This window comes from Pteropus medius, unplaced genomic scaffold (assembly GCF_902729225.1).
Source record: "Pteropus medius unplaced genomic scaffold, Ma_sr-lr_union100, whole genome shotgun sequence".
Taxonomy (NCBI): domain Eukaryota; kingdom Metazoa; phylum Chordata; class Mammalia; order Chiroptera; family Pteropodidae; genus Pteropus; species Pteropus medius.
In genome coordinates, this window is record NW_024354503.1 from 11,767,324 (window position 1) to 11,791,196 (window position 23,873).

The 23,873-nt window shown below is 31.9% G+C and overlaps 1 protein-coding gene across 1 annotated transcript in view; it reads right to left on the minus strand.

Annotated features, from left to right (window-relative positions):
* CD2AP (CD2 associated protein) overlaps positions 1–23,873 on the minus strand; it is a 106,158-nt gene that overhangs the window by 12,173 nt on the left and 70,112 nt on the right. The window contains exons 12-15 of the mRNA XM_039854516.1: positions 9,049–9,211; positions 8,548–8,690; positions 1,816–1,928; positions 1,016–1,117 (exon numbers count right to left, since the gene is read on the minus strand). Of these exons, the coding sequence (XP_039710450.1) occupies positions 1,016–1,117; positions 1,816–1,928; positions 8,548–8,690; positions 9,049–9,211 (521 nt within the window). The remainder of the gene's footprint in view (positions 1–1,015; positions 1,118–1,815; positions 1,929–8,547; positions 8,691–9,048; positions 9,212–23,873) is intronic.

Here is a 23,873-nt window from a genome sequence, read left to right on the forward strand (position 1 = left end):
GGCATCATAGTACTTGTGTTCAAGTAACCTTTATTTTACTTAATAATGGCCCCAAAGCAAAAGAGCAGTGATGCTGACAATTCATATATGCCAAAGAGAAGCCATGAAGTGCTTCCCCTAAGTAAAAAGGTATGTACATATAAGAAAAAAACCAAGCATATATAGAGTTTGGTACTATCCAGTTTCAGACATCCACTAGAGGTCTTGGAATGAATCCCTGACAAGAAGGGGGTGAATACTGTAACAGCATTAACGTATTGTTTTGATCCTCCTTACTAAATAGTTATTGTTTAGAATATCCAAAGAGCTTCCCTTAAAGTAATTATGAAGAATTTAGTAAATGCATGGAAGAGGCATTAAAATGAATACATGGTCTGATACCCTTTTATCTGTATCATAAAAAAACAGTAAGTAAAATTTCAATAGAGAATAAGATTAACTGTATCTAATAAACTAGAATAGCAGCCAAAATGGAATAGCCAAATACCCTGAAATGAATTTGAGGAGGAATATGACATTCTTAAATATAAGACGAGTGCCGGCTGTGGTAATACCATCTTAAATTAAAATGGCAAAAATTAGAAAAGAGTTTTAACACCATAAAATAGATGGTGTTAAAATCTGACACCATAATAAGCACCGAATATATACTGCCATTCATTCCAGTATATATTCGGTGCTTATTATGGTGTCAAGCATCAAGCTAGGTAAGAAGTAAAGAAGTGATGGCTTCTGACTTAATGAGTGCCTGTTTAAGAGGAAAATGAAACAGACCTACACCTTTAAAATTATGCAATATATAACATTTACATTACTCAATTAAAATAATGTAAGCTCTTCTAAAAAAAGATATACAGTAAATAGTGTGACTTACCTTTAATAACTCAATTTTTGAGCAGGAATTATTTCTTAGCAGAAAAAATAATTTTTAAATGACACTTTAAATTCCATTGTTTTGATGTTCACAAAGAATCTTACGAATTATACAAATCTTAGACCACAATGCACACCTCACCTTTGGAGAGTAGCATGAATCCTTTTTAAAGTCAGATGGCTTTACATTGGCACTATCTTCTTCTTTTGGTGACTTTAAGATTTTTTCTGGGCTTTGAGTTGGCTAAATGATTTTTTTAAATCAAGAAACAGAAAACACCAAAGGAGGAAATGTTAGTATCTGGATAATAAATAACTTTTATCATTGTTATTGGCAGCTACTGTTCCAGATACTCCATTATTAACAGGATGTTACATGATTCCAAGCTGGATAATATACTTGCTTATCTTGAGGGAAAAGCAGCTTGCCTCTTAGTAATAAAAATTTTCTCTACTTATGTAATTTAAAAGCACCGTAGTGCTTAAGAGCTAATATATTAACACTAATGTACTACCAGTATCCCAAGCAAATGTACAGAAAGCATAAAAAGTTATATATTTAAATACCAGGATGAGTACTTCAAAAAACACTACTTCAAGGGGAAAAAATGTTCTCATTCTTCCTAAAATGAGTATGTACCACTCAATTCTAATTATTATTGTTAGATAGATTATACAAGTACCCTGGTCCCCTTCTGACCCTGTGCTCTGTGGTTATGGTCTAAAGACAACTCTTTCTGATTCTGTAACCTTCCATTCCAAGCTCTGTTGAAATGAACATGATTCTTTCCCTACATCTCCTTAAATAAAATATTTGCCACTTGAGTGTAACAGCTATCTTCTTGATTTTTAAACTTTAGTGGAGCTATAAATCCTCTTTATTCTTATCTTCAGAAGGACTCTGGATTTGCTAAATTCCACTTCACAACAAGTGTAACTCACAGAATGTCCACCATTGAAGCGGCCAGGCAACCTTCTTCCAGGCATCTTCGGTCTATTTGCAGTGAGATGCAGTAAGTTTTCTGAGGAAGCTATGTCATCAAAATTTACAAGATCTAGAGAATAAAAATAAACATCTACTAAGAAATAACTTTACATGATTAAAAGGTAAAAAAGAATGTTTCTGGATTTTTAACAAACTATATTAAAAAGAGCACCACTAGGACTCACAAGTTGACGACCTGTGCTTTTCATATGCATTTGGAAAACAACACTCACCCTTAAAAACAAATATCTTCTTTATTTGATACATTTTATAGCATAAAACTTTATTAATATAGAGTTCATATTTCTAACAGACCTCAGCAAAAAGTTCTTGAAAAATATAAATCTGTACCATTAGCTGCAGTAGCATAAAAAAGCTGTCACTTTAAGTTCTGGCTTTAAAAAAATGATTTATTTCTTCAACTTATAATTAATTACAATATATCATAAAATTAACACATACGATTTGTTATACTCTTCAGGTAGTGTCCTAACATTCAAATTTTAAGGACTCAACTATTATCTGTGACCCTATTGCTTTGCCATTGCATTTCTCAATGTACAGTGAAAGTATAATGTGCCTTTATATATGTACGTACAGTTTATTGTAGCTGAGACTCAAACTGCTTGTAGTTATAAATCTAAGGCAAATCAGTTACTAAGGGAAAATGCTACATGACTCATCCACTTGTTTTTCCATCAAAAACTAGTTGACCTTTAATTCAATAACAGGTTTAAAGACAAATCTAGGTAATTCGTATCTCTGAAATAACAGTATGTAATACCTTTCCTTTTTCTGGATGATACAGAAAAACCTTACTAAAGGAGCTGGTCTTTAATTCTGAAGACCAGATATCTATAAATGATACAAGAACCCTAAAGGTAACTCCACACACTTCCACTATCAATATTATCTTCCTTCAGCCCAGATTCCAAACCAAGGGTATTAATCAGTCAACATATTTGATATGGCAGCAGGTATCTTTGGCCTAGTTTTCTAGGTATAGAATCATTCCTCATTTTACTGTTGTCTAGATGTGTATAATGCTTTCTGTCAAATATTTAGATGTCCCCACACTTCACTGATGTGCTCTTAAAAGAATCTAAAGATTCTTATCATTATTGACCTCAAAGCTTACTCATCAATTTTCACATCCAAAGTAATTCATTTAGATAATTTTTTTTAAGGGATGGAGGACACAAAGGATAAGGCAGAAGAAGAGGTATCACTGTTTGGCAATATGTATTTTATAACAGCTTTAAATATTTGTTGACCTCTTAATTCTTCTCCATCTTCGCATTCTGGGATTATTTTGTGTGTTCTGCCTTAGATCTAGTAAATAGGTTAATACATCACAACAGGCGATCTAATGTGCACGGTTTAATTACTGTCCTGAGTTATTCAATAATTATCTATAAGTAATTATAAAATATAACCAACCATAATAAGAAACACAGCAACTTTAATGGAAAATGCATTATTATATGATTTAATAAAAGAAAAATATACCAAATATTCTTTTTAAATATCTCACTATAAAAATGCAATTCAGTACAACACTTAAAAATCTCATCCATATTTAAATAAAAATTCAATGTCTTTTGTGATACTCACTATAATGATATTATCAAGGAAATTATTTAAATGTCTCATTTTATTTGTAAATTTCATAAAACAATCGTTATTTTAAAAGATGTTAAAATATACTGCAGTTTGAAGGGTTAAAAATTGCTTTTTCACGCTGATAAATGTGTATTGACAACCTACAAAAACCGCAAAATCCTTGAAAAGTACACTATAATCATTTTGGCCTGTGGAGATTATTTTCAAATGCATATTTAAGCAACTTGCTGAAAGAAAAAGAAATAAACAGAAAAACAAAGAAGGGATGAAGATAAACGAAACTAAAAGGGTAAATAAAAGGTACATTTACAAAAATTATACATCATGCTCATGTAAAAAGGCCTTTCATATGTCCAGTTTTGGGCTACGACACGAAGACAAATAATTTTACTATTCTAAAACTCTCTCAGGTCCTCCATTTAAGCCATTAGATTAGTAACAGTGCACATTTTTGACTTATGACATATTTAAACACTTTTAAATTTAAATTTACCTAAGAGTGGTAACAATGGATTTATACTGTACACATGGCAAAAAAGGTATGACAATCATTTAATTCTTGCCATCATATTGTCACTCTGCCACTCATTTATTTACACTTCTAAATAATGCCTAAGAAGACATGGTATTTTTAAAAATCAAAATGAAATATCAAATTTTGGGAGATAATAAACTGACTCTCATGTTTCTCAATTACACAGAAAAACATTTATCAAAAGAATATCTTTAATCGGAAAAACTTTGCCAACATGAATTTCATATTATTTTAAAATGGAAAACCAAAGGGTTAGAACAGACAGACAAACATGTACACTTTTAGTAAAATTACAAAGAAAAAAATCAATGTGCACCACCTATTTAATACTGAATATATTATTTTCATTTCTTTTATAAATTGTCATCTTACCAAAATGGAGAAAGGTAGAATAATTTCCTGACACGTAAGAAGGGAAACATGGCAAACAGGCTAGGAAACAAAATCTGGAAAGAAAAGTCAAGGATAGGAATGTGTAGAAAAAAGACTAAACCAAAAAAATTATTTTACAAAGCAGGAAAAAGAAACAGTTGTAGAATGAATAGAACCATTTCAATGTTTAGCATATACCTATTGTAGATTATCTAAACTTACATAAGCTGTATATGAGAATTTAGATATTTTTTTGCTTTCGAAAGGAAAAATTATGATGAGTATTTATTTCAATATACATTAAACTAGAAAGAAGCCTTTTTTATTACTCACTGAACACCAAGACAGCATCCAAAAGGATGTATTAGTACTAAAATTAGAGGTCAGAGTAACAAATCAATATATTAACAACTCATTAATATAGTTAAAACTAAAATTAAACCACTTTATTGTCAAGTTTTAGTCTTTAGCACATGACAGTAATTACAAGGAAAGAGGCAATTTTAATTCTATGGTTTAATAAAAGAAAAATATACCAAATATTCTTTTTAAATATCTCACTATAAAAATACAACTCAGTACAACACTTAAAATAGAATATACATAAGTGAAAATTCAGTGTCTTACATGATACTCGCTATAATGACATTATCAAGGAAATCATTAGAAAACAAAAAATTTATTCTCTGTTCTTATTCTCCAGTAAATTCTACGTTTTGGGGTGTGGTGTTTTGTTTTTGTATCCTAGTTTACATACAGGCACATTTTTTATAGTGTCTATCACTCAAGAGGTAGACATCTTATTAGAAAAATCCCACCATAAATTCTTTCTGAAAGAAATAAATGAATTAAATACTGGGAAAGTAATTCAAATAAAAATCAACCAACTATCAAATGAACTAAAAAAAAATGTTTCTCTAATAACAATAAGAGCTTTTGGATCAAATAATATATATATCTCTAAAATTTCCTTTAACCCAAGAAGAATTTATCACAGAAAAACAATCAAAACAATCAAAAATACTGCATCGGCTGTACTTTCTCAATATAATAGTATGTTGCCACTAAATTTTCTATCTTGTATTTTAAAACTAATTGTAAATCAATTTTTCTTCCTGCAAAACTATTTTAGAAAAATTCAGACCATGTAAACTTTCTATTAACCAGTAGTACCAGGAGGCTTATTCTAACCAATTTTTGATGAAGTGTTTGAAAAAGAAATTAAAACATGATTCTAATAGCTCTGCAACTTGTCGTGCTTATATTGTACATGAGGAAATATATGGAGAAACTTTTAAAAAGAAGAAAACCAAACTGATCTCAGAATGTTTTCCATATATGTTCAGAAGTCAGAGTTTGTATTTATATAGCTTAACATCCAGGAAAATGATGTTTGAGAGTAGAATCAGGAATTTACATCCTTGATAGTTAGGAGCAGAAACAGGATGAGATGGATTAACAATGGAGGAAGAGGAACAAAGGAGAAATAACATTTTATAATAACTTCATGTCGGGTATTCTAATAGGTATCATAGATATACTAGGCACTCATTGTTAAGACAATAGATTAAGAAAAGAAACATGCCAATGATCAGTTAATAATTTACAACCCACATTTTTAACAGCAAGGTCAGTATACTTTCTACTACATCGTTTCACCTCAAATTATGTGACGTAATAATGAAACTAAGGAGATATTTATATTTTAAACTTTTTAAAACTTACGTTAAAGGGCTAGTTTCACATGCTGTTTAAAAATTTAAATCTCAAACTGAGCCAAAAGCATAAATTAAAATATGCCTCAACTTAATGTCAAATTTGAGGCTGTATCTGATGCAGAACAATTTCTGTAAGGTGTCAACATCTCAAAGAGGTAAAGCACCTCCATGCTACAAGTACTAAGAACATGATATCCTAATAAAAAAAAAGAAAAGAAAGAATAGCCTCTGAGTTAAGGTTTGACACATAAGCTATTGCTGTCAGCAGCTATGCCTTTTATGTTAGTAAACTACTTCTTGCCTAAAATAGTACTGTGGATAGAATACTTGCACAGTAAATATTTGCTACTTAATATATGAACTCAATTTCCCAATTTTATATTTTCTGAACTTTGCAGCGTAGAAATGTACTACACCAAAAGCAGCCTGATAGCAGGAATAAAAGATAGCAGCTTGGAAGTTAGCTGTTAGTTTCTGACCATACATACAAGTCTCAACATCTCTATATTACTTCCTTAGGTAACATTTGATGAAAAAAGCAAACAAACCAGAAATTAGAAAATCTCAAACCCTGTACTATAAAGCCTCTTTGTTTTTTAATGAAGAGGAAATAATAGGCGTGAATATAATATCAGAATTGGAACCAAAAACAAAGTAAAAATTAGAACTTTCAACCAATAGTTTGACATTGTTACATGTAATTTCTACTTGAAATACAAAAAAGAAAACAAAACTTACTGGTGATCATATACAGAAAATGTTTTAGAAAAGGTGAAAATTTTTTGTAATTTCCATAACCTTGAAACAATTAAATATGGCAAAAATTTCCATAACCTTGAAACAATTAAATATGGCAAATATTCAAGAATGATACAAAGTTAACAAAAATACACAAAAAATATAGGTTCTAAATATTACTTCTTCAGCTCCCAAAAAGACTCATCAAAATTTAACACTTCTGATAGAGTGCAGAAAACTGTGGAAATTAAAAATAGCAATGAATTTTGATTTCCAGAGTTAAAACTGTGCACTGATCTTTCATCTACAGTATTTTGAGTCAAACAGAAAATAAGAACTTACAGAATTTTATTTTACCACTAACCTCAATGGAAAAGAATAGAGTACTTTTTAAAAACATAAAGAGAACTTTCTGTTTTGTATTTAACACTAAATAAGAACAATTTTCATCAGATAAAACATACTGACTGTATTTAAATGAATGCCTCTAAAATATAATCAACATCTCAATTTCCAGAAATTATTAAGAAATATAGCTTCATCCAGAGTGGTCAGGATCCAAATACATGATGAAAGGCTCTATAAAACATTCGAATTAAAAAACTGAGGGGAGGCCATGTTTAAATCAGAGCTTTTGTATCAGCAAGTTTAAAAGAGGGAAGAAAAATAAAATCACCTAAAATTTTTGAAAGGTATTAAGTAGTAAATTTTCCAATATAGTGACAAAAAATCTAAGTGTTACCGACCTTGAAGTTTAAATGTGAATATAAAATGCTAATGCTGAAGCTAAGAAATATATTTAAGACATTAAAAATTTTTACAGAATATCATAAAGCACTTTATATACAGGGGATTTAAAGAGTTCTCTTTTGATTTATGTGATCTTGGACATCTGATGTGTCTGTAGCTTACTTTATTTAGATGCAAAATAGGGAAAAATAGCATCTGCCTCTTAGAGTTACTGTAAAGATAAAATAAGAGCATATATGAGAAAGTGCTTTGAAAATGTATTTAAAAAAAAAAACCTCTTAAAAACAAAATTTAAAGAACTATAAAATAACCATTACCGCGAAGTAGGGACTGTGCACTACTTTTAATAGTGAGACCTTTATCAAGACCTGTTTCAAGTTTTCCGTTTTAAAACTAAGAGATATAAAAGACCAAGAGACAAATAAAAATGATTAATAGGCTGATAAATCAGTCCTAAAACTGAAGGAACAACACTTAGGTAAAGCCTGCTAATATATATTGAGAGAGTGAGTCACAAAAATCCTATTTTCCTGAAATGGAAACAAAAGTATATTGAAACTAAGTGGAGATGTAAAAATAGTCTTCTTAAAAATAATTTAGTGCTGGCATTTAAAGTCTATATTATCTCTTTATTTTTGTATTCATATCTGCCTGACATAGGTGGTATAGTCATTCCATTATAAAGAGACAGAATGATAAATGGATGCTCTCTTAATATCCATCTCAGTCCTCTGACCAGTAAGAAAGCTTATGTGAAACATAAATATTCTACCCATTTATCTCCTTTCAATTTTATTTTTCTATTTTGGCTTCACAGATTTTAAACAAGTTTTAATTAATTTCCACTGTATCTATCCACACACAAATTGCATAGACACATTTCTTATTTTAGATTCCAAAAACTATAATTGGCAACTTTTTTTAATGTACCACCTTTCTACATATTAACTTACCTGTTTCTTTAGAGCTCCTAACTGTAAATGAATCTAGGTCTACTGATTTTGGTCTAAGTGGTAACTGTTCAGAATTTAGCTTTGGTTTTGATACTGGCTCAGTTTCAAATTTTGATAAAATGGTTGACACTTCCCCATTAATCCTGAAATGAGAAAATCAAACAGAAGCAAAAATCACTTATATGTGAAACATGGCCATTTCTGAACAATGTGATTTAATGACACTAAAGATGTTATAGCATAATACTGATTTTTCTTTGTTCTATAAAATTATTTTCATAAGCATTAACCTCTACCCTAATCATAATAAAATCAGATCTATAAAAGTGGCTTAATATGAGTATATTCGCCTAATGTGAATGAATATAAGATTAACATATAACAGAATTACTGAAGACTACAGAAAAAACATGGAAAACAAATACTTTTAAAATTACTTTGAGATTTAGAAAGGCAGGAGAGCCATTTATGTCTAAGGCAGGTAAATTAGGTAAAACTTACCTGGCTGCAGGAGGTGGTGGAGGAACCGGTTTTTCTGGTCGCTTTGGGTACACTGTTCCAGATCTTAATAAATTATTGGCTTTGGTGGGTGGAGTAGGCTTCTTGGGTGGGACTTGTGGAGCAGCTGGTTTAAATGGTTTCTGTTCCAGCACTGATTTTTCATCTGATTATTTAAAAATATTCAATATATTAACAATCAAAACTATTTAGGTTTCTCTATTACTTAAAGCTAATGTCAGGCTGGAAAAGTGTGAAACATAAGAAACATTATTTGTGTATGTTTGCACTGTTTTATCTATTTTAAAGTTATAATAAGTCTAAATGCCTTAAATAAAAAAAAGTTTATTTTGGTGAGGAAGGAGACCACTACTAAGAATCTATTAAACAAATAATGCTTGCTTCTTATTGTCTTCTCAGCATCCTTTGTTTTAAGGGTGGTAGTCTACTCAAATACAACCACTTATGATTTTACTCTAAGCAGAGAACAATATTATCTAAACTTAAATCCAGACCACAACCTGAAAATGAAGTAGAAGGAACTAAAAATAAATAGGAATTCTAATGTCATTTAACAGAGTTATTTAAAAACAATGACGATGACAGAGAAAAAAGCCAGATGTCAGAAACTGAGACTAGATTGATTAGTCAAAGATGAGGAAATTACAGGCTTATATTTATAATTCTCATCATTTTATTAGGAATTTCATTAATAACATTTCATTTAATAATTCTATAGAATAGGTAAGAAAATATGCTAGGAAAAAAAACACTGAAAATAATTACAGACCACACTAATAAAAAAAATTTTATCACCAGAAAGGCATGGTACTATATAGGATGACATATTTGGTTCCTGATCTTTCAAGTACTAAGAACAAGTATTAAAACTGACACATGTGCACGCATATTAGATATTTATGTATAGCAGTCAGCAAAAATGTGTTGCAAGGCATAAATGCAAAAATAATAAACTCCTAAGTAATACTGAGTAATTTTCAAAATTTACGTGGTCTTTGAAAACAATGTTTATATTACAGGACCACAAATAACTTCACAAGATTTCACATCAATAAGAAACTTAGTCATTATAAATCTTGAACAAACACTGCAGGCCATGGATAAACCACTCATTCAAAATAAGATTTCATCTAACAATGAAAATACAAGTTTCAATTTTATCATTTATTCATAGCTTCCTTGGATCATTTGAAAATATAGCTTAGTCTAGTAAAACCCTGGTCATTCAAACTTAAATTTCTACAAAATATTAGAAAAGATGTTTCACATAAAATATCAGGAAAGTGTTAAAGGATAACTTAAATAGAAATTCGCTGATTAACTGAATATACTTAACAGCTTAAAATTAATTCAATTTTGTAGTTTATTCTAAAACAAAAGAACACATTTAATATTCATGGAAATCAAATGTAATAATAATATTCATCATAACTGGAATATCCATGATTAAGTCAACTATAGTATGCTGATTTATTACATAAGTAATACATGATGGCAATGAATTTAAATACTAGATTTTATTTCTTTTGAGGTAAAACTTACATAAAATTAACCATTTTAAAGTGAACAGGTCAGTGCCACTTAGTATATTCACATTATTTTACAATCTCTTCATAGTTCTAAAATACTTTAATCCCACCAAAAGACTGTTCCCCTTAATCAGTTACTTCTCATTCAGCAATCTGCCTTCCATCTCTACAGATTTACCTATTCTGGATATTTCATATACATGGAATCATACAGTGTGTGACCTTTTCTGTCTGGCTTATTTCCTGCAGCATAATGATTTTGAGGTTCATCATCATTGGATGTATCACTTTTTTATTCCTTTTTCTAACTAACATCAATGAACACAGCACAATCCATTCATCTGTTGAAGGACATCTGGGTTGTTTCTACCTTTCGGCTATTGTGAAGTATGCCGCATAAACAAATGTGTACAACTAATTGTTTGAATATGTTTTCAATTCTTTTGGATATGTATCTAGGAGGAATGACTGAATCATACAGTAATTCTATGTGTAATTTTCTGAAGAACTACCATATATATATTTTTTTACAGCAGCTGAGACATTTTATATTTGCATAATATATGAGGAGTCTGAATTCTCCACAATCTTGTCAACACTTGTTATTTTCTATTTTTATTATTTTAGCCATTTAATGAATATGAAGTGGTAGAGCTCATAGTGGTTGCTTTTCCCTAATGACTAAAGATGTTGAACAGCTTGTCATGGTGCTTGTTAGTCATTTGTGTATTTCCTTTAGAAAAATGTCTATTTCAGTCCTTTGCCCATTTTTTGATTGGGCTGTCTTTTGCTGGTGAGTTGTAACAGTTCTTTATATATTCTAGATATTGGACCCTTTATATATTCCAGATACTGAATAAAGGATTTACAAATATTTTCTCCCATTCTGCAGTTTGTCTTTTCCCTTTCTTGATAATGTGCTCTGATGCACAGAAGTTTTTAAATTTAATGAATTCCAATTTAAATATCTTTTCTTTTGTTGTCTGTGCTTTTGGTGTCATATCTAAGAATCCACTACCCAATCCAAGGTCATGAAGATTTACCCCTATGTCTTCTTCTAAGACTTTTAGTTTTACACTTCTTATTTAAGTGAATAATCAATTTTCAGTCAAATTTTGTATATGATATGAGGCAGGGGATATCCAATTGTGCATAGAACTTTAGCTAGAAATTCACCAAAAAAAGGAGGAAATTTAGATTTTGGAGGAAAAAGTCTTCTTGCTAGCTATTCAAATGCCCAAAGAGATATGTAAGATACAGATATTATAATTTTAGAAAAAAGAGTTATCATGTGTACAAAGAAAATTTTACTAAAAACAGCTAAAAATAAATGGCAGCTAAAAATATATCAAAATAACTAAAATATAACCTTATCATATTTATCATAGAATACAGCAATACATTAAACATGTACATAGTTAATCTATTATTAATTCAGATGAGAGTTAGTTCCCTGCTGCATGAATGGCACCAAAGTGTGAATCATTACAAGTGCATAAATTCTGACTGAAAAATCAAATATTCCATGCTCCATCAGTGGTCACTTGGAGATGCATTAAGAGAAAAACACAGCACTAAAACAAAAAGTAGCAAGTATATTCTTAATTGAATCTATTTTCCCAAAATTTTAGGGGAAAAAAAATCTACCCGTATTTATCTCACTGGAGTGACCTAAACTGACGTATAACATATTTTCAGAAGCATGAATACAAAGATCAAGAAGTTATCAAAAAAAAAAAAGGAAAAGGAAAAGAAGAAGTTATCACCACATGAACACACCTGAGTAACTACCACTCAGGCCAAGAATTAGCCACATTACAGTTTCCCTCATGCCACTTTCCAATTAATTACTACCCCACTGCTCCTATCCGAAAGTGTCTTTTAACATCATAGGTCACTTTTGCATAATTTAACTTTAGATCAATGAAATCAATGATTCATGTTGCTGTGTGAAACTCTAGTTCAATCACTTGTTGCTATGTAGTCTCCTGGTATGAATATACTTCAATTTATTTATGCATTCAGTTGCTAGTGGACATTTATGCTGTTTCCAATTGGGGGCCAATATCAATAATGCTATGAAAAACTCGCTTATTTGAGTCTTTTGGTGTACATATGGATCATACATTTCTGCTGGGTACATAATTAGGAACAAAAGTGCTGGATAATAGGACATGGATATATTCAACTTTAGTTCTCCATATTAGATACAACAACATACATTCTCACCGATAGTATAAGGGAGTTCTACTAATCTGTATCCTCATCATTTAGTATTATTAGACTTTTTTTTTCTTTTCATTTTGGTGAGAACCTTACTTTGGTTTAAAATTATATTTCCTTGCTGAGCAATAAAATTAATTTTTCATACTTTGATAAAGTGCCTATTCAATACTCTGAACTACATTTTTGAGTTATCTTTCAGAAAATTTAGAGCCACAACCCATGGAATTGACTTTTATGCATTTTATAAGGTAGGGTAAAACTTTCATTTAGTACCATTTGTAGAAAAGAATGTTCTTTCTCATTGTAGGTACAACTTTGGTCACAAGGCAAACACCTATCGATCTATTTCTGAATTCAAATGTGTGTACAATGTGAGGTAGAGGTTAAGATTTATATATTTCTTATATGAATATCAATTAACATTATTTACTTCATCTTTTCTATAATACAATAGCAACTTTGTAATAAATCACATGGCCTTAATTAAGTCTCAAATAATGCTTCTTGCTTCATTTTGTCTACTTTGTCAACTATTAATATAGTTAGACCAGCTTTGACTGAGGTTTGCCTGTAATATTTTTGTCCGCCCTTTCAACTTAATCCTTCCTGAATCCTTATCATTAAGGTATGCAGCTTGTTAACAGAACATGGTAAGGTCTTTTTTTCCTTTTGAATCTAACAATTTTTCTTTTAATTGGAATATTTAGTCCATTTATATTTTCTGTAATTACTTAATATTTGTTACCTTTTTATCACTTGGTCTATTTTCATTTTCTTTCTTGCCTTCTTTGTATTTTTATTATTCCATATTCTCCTATTACCTTTCTACTTACACATTCTATTTTCTGTAGTTGCCTAGAGATTACAACACACATTAAAGTTCATACAGTCAATATTTATATTTACCTACTTATTTGTCTTTCTGTTGGCTCTTCATTTCCACAACTCTAACCTTACATTTGGAATCTTTTCCCTTCTGCTTGAATAACACCCGTTAATACTCTCTACAGTACTAGCATACTAGTGATAATAAATTCTTTCAGATTTAATTGGTCTAAAAATGTCTTCATTTTTTTCTGAAGATATTTTCACTGGCAGTATAATTCTAGATTAGCAGTTATTTCCTTTAACACTTTGATGATGTAATTCCACTGTCTTCTGGCTTTCATTTTTTTCTACTGAGAAACAACTATCAATCTTATTTTTGTTCTTCTAAAGTAATATGTCTTATTCTCTGGCTGCTTTCAGTATTATCTTTGTCTTTTGTTTACAGTAGCATGACTATAGTGAGTGTATAGAGTAGTTTTCTTTACACATTTCCAGGTTGGGCTCCACAGTACCTTTTGACTCTGTGGCTTTTTCTTTTCATCCTTTGTGGAAAACTGGAAACCATTATATCTTCAAATAAGGTTTCAGCTCCATTCTCTCTCCTCCCCATCTAGGTCTTCAATTACAGGTATTGTAGACCTTTTTCATTGTATGCTGTATGTCTCTTAAGGTACTTTCTATATTTTCCATTTCTTTATCCCCTCTAAACTTCAATTCAAAAAATGTTCTTTTGAAAATATGCATACATGTATATATTAACAGGTGTGTATACACATAACCCTATACATGTATATCAGATATATTTACATTTACAAAATTCATTTATACTTACATTTACTTATGCTTACATTTACATGATTCTAGTTCTGTCAAAATTACCACATCTTTTATTATTTTGAATGTATATTAAGCATAGATACTTTACTTTATAGCTCGTGTCTGGTATGTCCAATGACCCTTGTGGGCCAGGTTTCATTTTCTGTTTTTGGTTTCTAGTCATGTACCATGTCCAAGTATGTCTGGTTATTTCTGAATGAGCATATGACAAAAGACATTTATATGAAAATATATAAAGATAACTTAAAGTTCTAATTGATTTCATTTTCTCCAGAGAATAAAGATTTGCTTTTGCTTCCGGTAACTAGGGCTATAAAAATCCCAGACTGCCTTCTTCCAAATCAAAGATTGAGGCAATGAGAAGCTGGGCTTCAGTACTTTTGAAAGGTAGTTCGACAGGCATACCTTGTTTTATTGCAGTTCACATTATTGTGCTTCACAGAGGTGTTTTTTGTTTCGTTTTGTTTTACAAATTGAAGGCAAGACCCTCCATCTGCAAAAAGATTATGACTTGCTTTATTGTGGTGGTCTGGAATGAATCTGCAATATCTTCGAGGTATGCCTGTATTTCCATTTCCTATTTCCCATAAATGAAGTTCTCTGACAACCCAATTCAAAGTTCAGAAGTTTACTAAGGTATTTCCTTTATTATGGGCTCTGAACTCCAATTTCTGTCTCCTTGAACTCAAAAATCTATTGAAAGTTCCTTTCAGAGTCACAGCTACCACCTTCAGAATTGGCAACTCAAAAGGAAACACAGGCTCAAATGCTCAACTTATTTACTGAGCTCCACTCCTCTTTTAGATCTTGGCTCTATAATTTCTGGCAGTAGTAGTTCCCAACTTAGGATGGTTTGACTTATTGATGTGAAAGTGATACACATTCAGCAGAAATCGTACTTCGAATTTTGATCTTTTCCCATGCTAGTGATATGCAGTCTGATACTCTTATGACGCTGGGAAGTCGTAGCAAGGCGCAGCTCCCAGTCAGCCATGCAATCATGAGGGTAAACAACCAATAGTCTACAGAGTATTTGTTCTGTCAGATGATTTTGCTCAACCGTATGCTAATGTGAGTGTTCTAACCAGGTTTAAAGTAAGTCAGGCTAAACTATGTTTGGTAGGTTAGATGTATGAACTACATTTTCAACAATGGTATTTTCAATTTACAGTGAGTTTTATCAGGCCATAACCCCATCATAAGTCAAGAAGCATCTGTATATATTTCACACAACCCTTCTAGTTGTTCTCAGCAGATTTAGTCCTCATTTGTCATTGTCAGAAGAATCTTTTGCTTCAACTTTAACATCTACTGCCTTGGCTTTCATGACACCATTCTCTGATCATTCTCTACCTATCTCTATGACTATTATCAGTCTTCTTCAAGAGTTCCAGCTCATCCAAAAATTCCTTAAATGAACATATTCTAAGAATCTTAGAAATGTACGTATTCTAAGCTCTCTTCCCATTCTCACTCTTAGCAATCTTCTTGAACAATGTGACTCATATTCATAAATTTAACAGCTAACTTCATGATAGTACTTTCCAAATAAAAACTTAATACAAAGCCTTTGCAAAGGTTTATCCCTTACTTCCCATATTCATACCAAATTCCATGTCAAAAGCTGAACTCATACATATTTTCCCCCAGAAACTGTATCTATTTCATACCTACTTCATTTCCTCATCCTCATAACCACTGGGATCCATTTAGTCAACAAGATGTGCTAATGTAAAAACCTAAACCACCTTCTTTATGGTAGAGCCCAAACATATCTTTAGCAGGTCATATAGTTGATACACTCAGCTACATCCTACTTTCATATGATTACACCAAGCCAGTAAGTGCACAGCATTCTTTTTACAAGACTGATTGGTCTACAAGCAAACATGTACCCAAAGTTGCTCCAAAAAACTGAAAAGGACTTACATTCCATGGCTGTGGAGAGGTTTTCCTCTCTTTCCCATCAAATGAACAAGAAATCATGTAGCCCTGATTGTCACTGTCAGCATTCTTGTGACCACAAGGGGAACCAATCTGAAGATAAAGTAGACACTAAGGATGGCAGAATGGAGAGAGAGAGATAATCCAGGTCCATAATGAAATTACCGAGTTGGGGAGAATGGTGTCATACAACTCCTACTTCTAGACTTCCAATCATGTAAGACTGTTTCCTTATTGTTTAATTCAGTTTGAATAAGGATTCCAACTTCCTTTTATCCATACCACCACTTCTAAACAGCATGAGAACAAAGTTTCAAAAAAACATATCTGAATAACATGTCACATCAGTCTTTAAATTATACAATAAAAACTGTACTAAGTATACTCTATGCATTATATACCTACTGTGCAATAAATTAAAGAACTAATGTCAAATAAGATTTAGATACACACATATACACACACACCTTATGCCTTTGCTCTTATGAAGTTTAGTCACATGTGGAAAAAATATTTAAAAAGTATCTAAACTAATATATGACATACAATAATGAGAAATATCTGAGACAGGTAGTTTAAAAAAAAAAGACATGTCAAGGTGACTTTATGCTGGACATTATAACAAACCTGGAAAATGAGAAAGAATCAGCCATAAAGAGATTCTGAGGGGAATACAGGATTCCAGGAAAAGGGTACTATATCATGAAACTATGAGGAAAAAATCTGGCATTCCACGAACATCGCATAGTGAGAGACTATATTACATACAGTGAGCAAGAAAAGAGGAGTATAAATATATAAGAAAAGTCAAGAGGGGCCAGATCATGCGAAACCTGGAAGGCTAGGCTAAGGCTAATGTAACCTAGATAAAGTCTCCTTTTGAGAAGAAAATATTATAAGTTGGATATTTTTTCCAAATTGCAATAGGAAGCATTCAAACACATTAAAATGATGTGTTGTATATAACATACACATATAAATATGAAATACATACACATACACACATATTTTCCACAGTATAAATTCTAAAACCCCTATCACTACTTTAAATCCTTTTTGGAGAAGGGCAAGATATAAACAAATAGTTAAATACACATTCCTTCTCAAATCATCCAAAGGCCTTTCATAAACTACACAAGTAGTTGTCAATTTTGTCCTCAGATTAGAATCATGTGGAGCGCTTTATAAATACTAATATCTGCATCCTACTCTATGAAAATTCTGTAGAAGATCCTAAGCATCAGCATATTTTGTAGACACCCAAGAACTTCTAATATGCCACCAGGATTGAGAACAACTATACCAACCTACCTTTCTAGCTTAGTTTCTCAAAATTCCTCCCTGGTGCCTATAACCATTTCCTGAATATGATACGCTTTCTCTCATTCTTTTCATATTCTCTTTCTGTGGAATAAACTTCTCTTTTCCAGTCAACACATTCTGCTCATTTTTCTAAGTCTCTGCATAATCACGACCTCATTATTATATATATTAACTATTCCAACTAGGAATTGTTTTTGTCAGAATATCATTTTAAAATATAAAAAAAAATTTTTTTTAACCTTCCTAGCAACTAACATAAGCCAGTTGCCTCACACATACTGACTGATTTTATGTTATTGCATGTTTAACATTTGGTTAAGTCTGTTTCAAGTGTGTCTATAAAGAAAGAATATTGTTTGCTACTTCTTAAGAGGTCAATATTATTTTTAGGTTCAAACTGAAGTGATATATTACAGAAATCAAAATGTTCTTTGTAGAACATTAGAGATAAGTATCATTTCCTTTTTGGTAAGCACACTAAATATAAAATACAATAGAGTCCTCCACAGCTCTCAACTCAGAGTTTATGTACTACAGATTGTCACAGATGAAAAGGCACTTGAGTTTAGTACCTCCAATAATAAATGGCCTTAAATGAGTCTTAAACACATGAATCTTGATTTTAATTCCACGCTAAAGTAAACTGTATTACATCAAGGCTTGAGAGCACATAATTACTTAAAAGCATATTCTGAACACTGATCTCTAAATCACTCTGCAATATGAAGAATATTGATTTAACAGTCCATGGCTAATGAATGAATTGGAAAATACGTACCTTTTTATTACATTTAAATTTTCACAAAGTTTTTACTCTTTATAAATTAATTATTCACACAAAGAAAAAGAAATGCTCCTAAGCAAGATGTAGACACCTAAAGACTTCCATTTTAAGCAGTATGTATCAAGACCTACTATTCTGCCAACTTAGAATTCAATGTAAGGCAAAAATACCTTTCAAGAACGAGGAGAAAAAAATATATTTTCAACAAAATGCATTCCACCATTAGGTCCTCAATCTCTACATTAGGCAGAAAGTATAAAATGCAAACAAATGGAAGTACAAAGAAAGTAATGAATGTCAAAACAACTCCAACCAAATACTGACTGGAGTCTGCAGCATAGAGATTGGTGATTGAAGCTGTGAGCTTTTAGATACATGATTGCAAGAAACAATAATAAGACAACAAAAGAACAAACTCTGACAGTTCTTAATTTTTTGTTCAGTGAATGAACTAATGATGCTACTAGCCCTGTCGATGGGAGCCTGTAGCAGCCACATGATACTCTGTAAAAGGCAAAGTCGATGTAGTCAGTTGAGCCCCAAACCTTTTTCTTGGAGATAGAGGTTAAGATTTACTGGGGTTGAATGTCCCAGAAATCCCCCAACTAGAACCTTAATCTTATTTATCAGTAGTGAATTCCTAGCATGTGACTACATCTTCCCAGCAATTTTAACTTACTGCCCTTCGATATCAGGCTAAAATCTAGATGCAGAGATTTAAAAAAAAAAACAAAAACAAAACCCTCAAGAAGGAATATCATCCACCAGCACAACTCTCCCTTCTCATTGCTAATTAGAAAACCAGATTGCCATTATTAACATTGGTGCTTAGTTCCCGCTTTGAGGGGTTTATTGTCAACTGAAAAATAAGAAGGCTGAGCTCAACTTCTCAAATAAAAACTCTAGAAGAAATGTTCCTCAAGCAAAAGTGAGTGAGGATTCACTGTCTCTAATAATAAAAATGTGGTACACCAGGCTAGGCTTCAGGAGCCTATTACGCTCTTCTTGTGGATGTGACTAGGGCCATGAGAGAGAACATATTAACAAGGTTATTTAAGTGATTTTTTTATAAGCCTGATAGAGTTTTTGTTACATTCTATCCTACACATTTATATGCCACACTGCCTGGCACTCCAAAATAAACATCAATTCATCCCTTCCTGTTGCACATATTTCACACCAAGGGTATAAAGGGTACCAAGAATGAAATGTACTACTAAAAAGTATGTTCAAAAAAGTCTTCCCAAAATGCAGGAGAAAAATTTGTACTCCAAAGTGTTGATATTATTACTCTCCTAAGGCACAGCATGACCGGCATTCAAGGCGCCTCTAGAAAAGAGGAAGCTGGAAACTGCTAAGTAGGTTTAAGAAAATCCAGATGACAGCTTGGGGCAGGGTGTAGATGGTCAAGATTTAAACTCCATTCTTAAGAATTGAAAAACTACTCCATGAAATGATGTCACTTAAGAGTCAAGGGTAGGATGCTCAGTTTTGTGTTTTCTAGTAGCTCCTTTTTTTCCCTCCCCAACACAAAATAACTTTTCAAAGTATATCTTCTGTGCAATTATCTCTTGAGAGATAAAAGTCATGAATACACATATTGATGGAATATACCTGTCAGAGGCCTAGGCTCCTTAATTTGTTCCTAGCCATGGTTTGAAAAGCAACCGTCTGTAGACTGTGGAACAAGGGTAGAACTATGATTTATGTTTGTTTTTATTTAAAAAGAAATACTTTAATCTCTACCAACATTTAATATTTAGATTGAAATTAGCTCTCTCCCCCAATGCATGTGTCCAAAGGTTACTATGCAAAGCACTGGCATTTTTCCCTATTTCTTGCAACAGGGCTATTAAAGCCATGTCAGGTTACTAAGAATATTCTGAAATATTAAGAACTATTTCCTTTATTATACATTATACTTGTTTCGCTTATAAAAAAAAATTTCTTATATTTGCATATTTAAAAGTTAAAACCAAAACTTTAAGTTTTAAAGTTTTCAGTGAAAAGTTTGCTGTTAAAAGTTAAAAACAATGTATTTTGTATTTACTCGCTTATTTACCATTTCTGGCATTCCTCATTAATTTGTATACATCCAAATGCATACATAGGCATCATTTCCTTTCTGCCAAAAAGAACTTACAACATTTCCTATGGAGTTCACTGAGATTCTTCGATCCCTGGACTTTTAGTCTTCACCAAATATGAAAACTTTGCAACCATTATTTCTTCAAACAGTTTTTCCTGTTCCCACTCTCTCAATTGCTTCAGGGACTCCAATTACACAAAAGTAAAACCAACTGATATTGTCTCTCAGGTCACTGATGCTCTGTTCATTTTTTTTTCTAGTCTTTTTTTTCTATAGATTTTAGATAGTTTCTATTGCTTTATTTCCCAGTTAACTAATATTTTCTTCTGTAGTTTCCAATCTACTAATAATTCCATCTAGTGTTTTTATCCTCATTTCAGATACTGTATTCCTCATCTGCAAACATTCGATATGGGTTTCTTTTTTTCATATTTTCCATTTCTCTCATCATCGTATTCAAATTTCTTGAACATGTGGGATACATTTATAAGCTGTTTTAAGGTCCTTGCAGCTATTTCCATTATCTCTTGTCATTTCTGGGTCTGTTTAAATTGACTGATTTTTCCTTGAGTTATGGGTTACTATTTTTCTGTTTCTTTCCGTGCCTCATCATTTTGACCAGATAATGAATATTGTGAATTTTACACACTTTGGTGCGAAATTTTCTTATACAGGCACACCATGAAGATATTGTGGGTTTGGGTCCAAACCACCACAGTAAAGCAAAGATCACAATAAAGCAAGTTGTAATCTTTTGCTGGTGAAGGAAGGGTCTTGTCTTCAATTTGTGAAAAACACATCTGTGAAGCACAATAAAGCCAAACACAATAAAACAAGTCATGCCTGTATTCTTTTTAATTGTATTGAATTTTGTTCTGGAATCATTTGGATCTGTTTCCAAAGCAGATACAGAGAACCCTTTAGTCTAAGGTGATATGCCCTTTGATGGACTCTAACCAATGCCTTATGAGGTCTTTCCACTGTGGCTATGGGAACATGAACAATTTGTGAGTTCCAGAAATTGCTTCATCAAATGCTTTCCAATAGTTATTTCTCCAGCTATGGAAGTTTTCTTCGCACATGTATTAATTCAGTACTCAACCAAAGCCTCATGGTAAACTCTATAGAGATCTCCGTGTGCTCTCTCTGTGCAGTTACCTCCATTCTGGCACTCCGCCCTACAAACTGTAGCTACCTTTGCCTCCTTTTAAACACCTATTTCCAATCTCCTCAACTCTGTTTTAAAAAAAAAAAAACACACTGGATTCTATCTGGCTTCCTCTCTTCTGCTGCCCATAAACTGCTTCTAGTCAATAAACTGGGGATAATTTTAGGGCTTATAATTTCAGTGATAACTTCTCTCAGTGTTAACAGTCTTTGTCTATTACCCAATATCGAAAATTATTTCATATATTTTGTCCAGTTTTCTAGTTATTAAACGCAGGAAGGCAAATTCAGCCCTGCTACTTCACTATGACCAGTTTTTTCTAATTTATTTATTTAAATTAGTTTCAAGTATACAGTACATTAGACATCTATATAATTCATAAAATTATCCCCCCAAATGTTCCCTCCCTCCACTGGCCCTCCACCTAGAAATCATATTAATGTTAACTGCATTCCCTCTGGCATGCTCCCCTCCCCGTGACCAACTATCAACTACTAATTTGTAGTTGATATCCCTTAATCCTTCACCTCATTCTCCCAGTCCCTCAATCCCTCTCTCCTCTGTCCATCATCAAATTGACCACTATATTTGTGAGTCTGTTTTTGATTACTGTGTTCTTTTTGTTCCTTAGGTTCCCCATATAAGTGAAATCATGATGTTTTTCTTTCTCTGTCTGACTTATTTCAGCATAATAACCTCTAGGTCCATCCATGTCATTGCAAATGGTAGGAATTCATTTTTTTAATGGCTGAGTAATATTCCACTGTATATACCAGGATTTTGAGCAGATAAATGTAATAAAACTGCATCACCTTCTACTCAGTTTTTAAGATCAACTGACTGATTTCAGGGAATAGGGAAAGTATGTATTTGAATTTTAGCAACTCTCTATCTACTTGATAGAACTACAAAAGGAATGTCATAATGTAGATAATGAAGCCAGCAACATACTTCTTACATTTGGTTCTACATATCTTTGTAAGATGATTTTTTTTTTCATGTAGGACAGATTATAACCAAATACTAAAATAAACTACTCCTGGACTCAGACCTAATGATAATTATGTCACAAAGGACTAATCTTTGTGACATAACAAAGTCATAGTTTATTAGATTATTAGATTAGTTTATTAGATTAAGAAATACCTTTGTTAAGTATAAATTATTTTTGTATCATAAAAATTCTCCAATGTAAAAAAATAAAGAAATAGAAAAACCTTCCAAGCTGAGCGCAGATCATGAAAAAGAAATAAAAGCTATCAAGGTGTATAACATATTCAGGGACAAGAGTGTGGCTGCTATATTCAATGAGTGAAAATCTTTAGAAGATGGTAACAAAAATGTAATTTGGGATCAGTTCCTGACAATATTAAATATTGACCAGGATGTGGAACAACAGGAACTCTCATTCACTGTTGGTGAAATGAAAAATGGTATACTTTGTACCATCTAGGAAGACAGTTTGGCAGTTTCTTACAAAACTAAACATACTCTTATCACACAATCTAGCAATCACACTTTTTGATATTTACCCTGATGAAATGAAAATTTATGTCCATACAAAAACCTATATGGATACATTTATAGCAGCTTTAATTCATAACTGCCAAAGCTTGGAAGCAACCAAGATACTCTTCTCGTAGGTGAACAGATAAACTATGGTACATCTGACAATGGAATACTAATCAGCACTAAAAAGAAATGAGTTACTAAACCTTGAAAAAGATATGAAAACTTTAAATATATTACAAAGTGAAAGAAGCTAATTTGAAAAAACTATATAAAGTATGATTACAACTATGACATTCTGAAAAAGGCAAAATTACAGAGACAATAAAAGATCAGTGGTTGCCAGGGATTGGGGGAAGGGAGAAATGAAAAGGCAGAGAGCATGGAGGACTTTTAGGGCAGTAAGACAATCCTATATATTACAGTGACACATTTGTCAAAATAAACATTTATCAAAACTTATAAAATGTATACCAGAAGTGAACCCTAAATGTAAACTATAAATTCTAGGTGATAATAATGTATCAATGGAGATGCATTTATCAGAACAAATGTACCACTCTGCTGCAG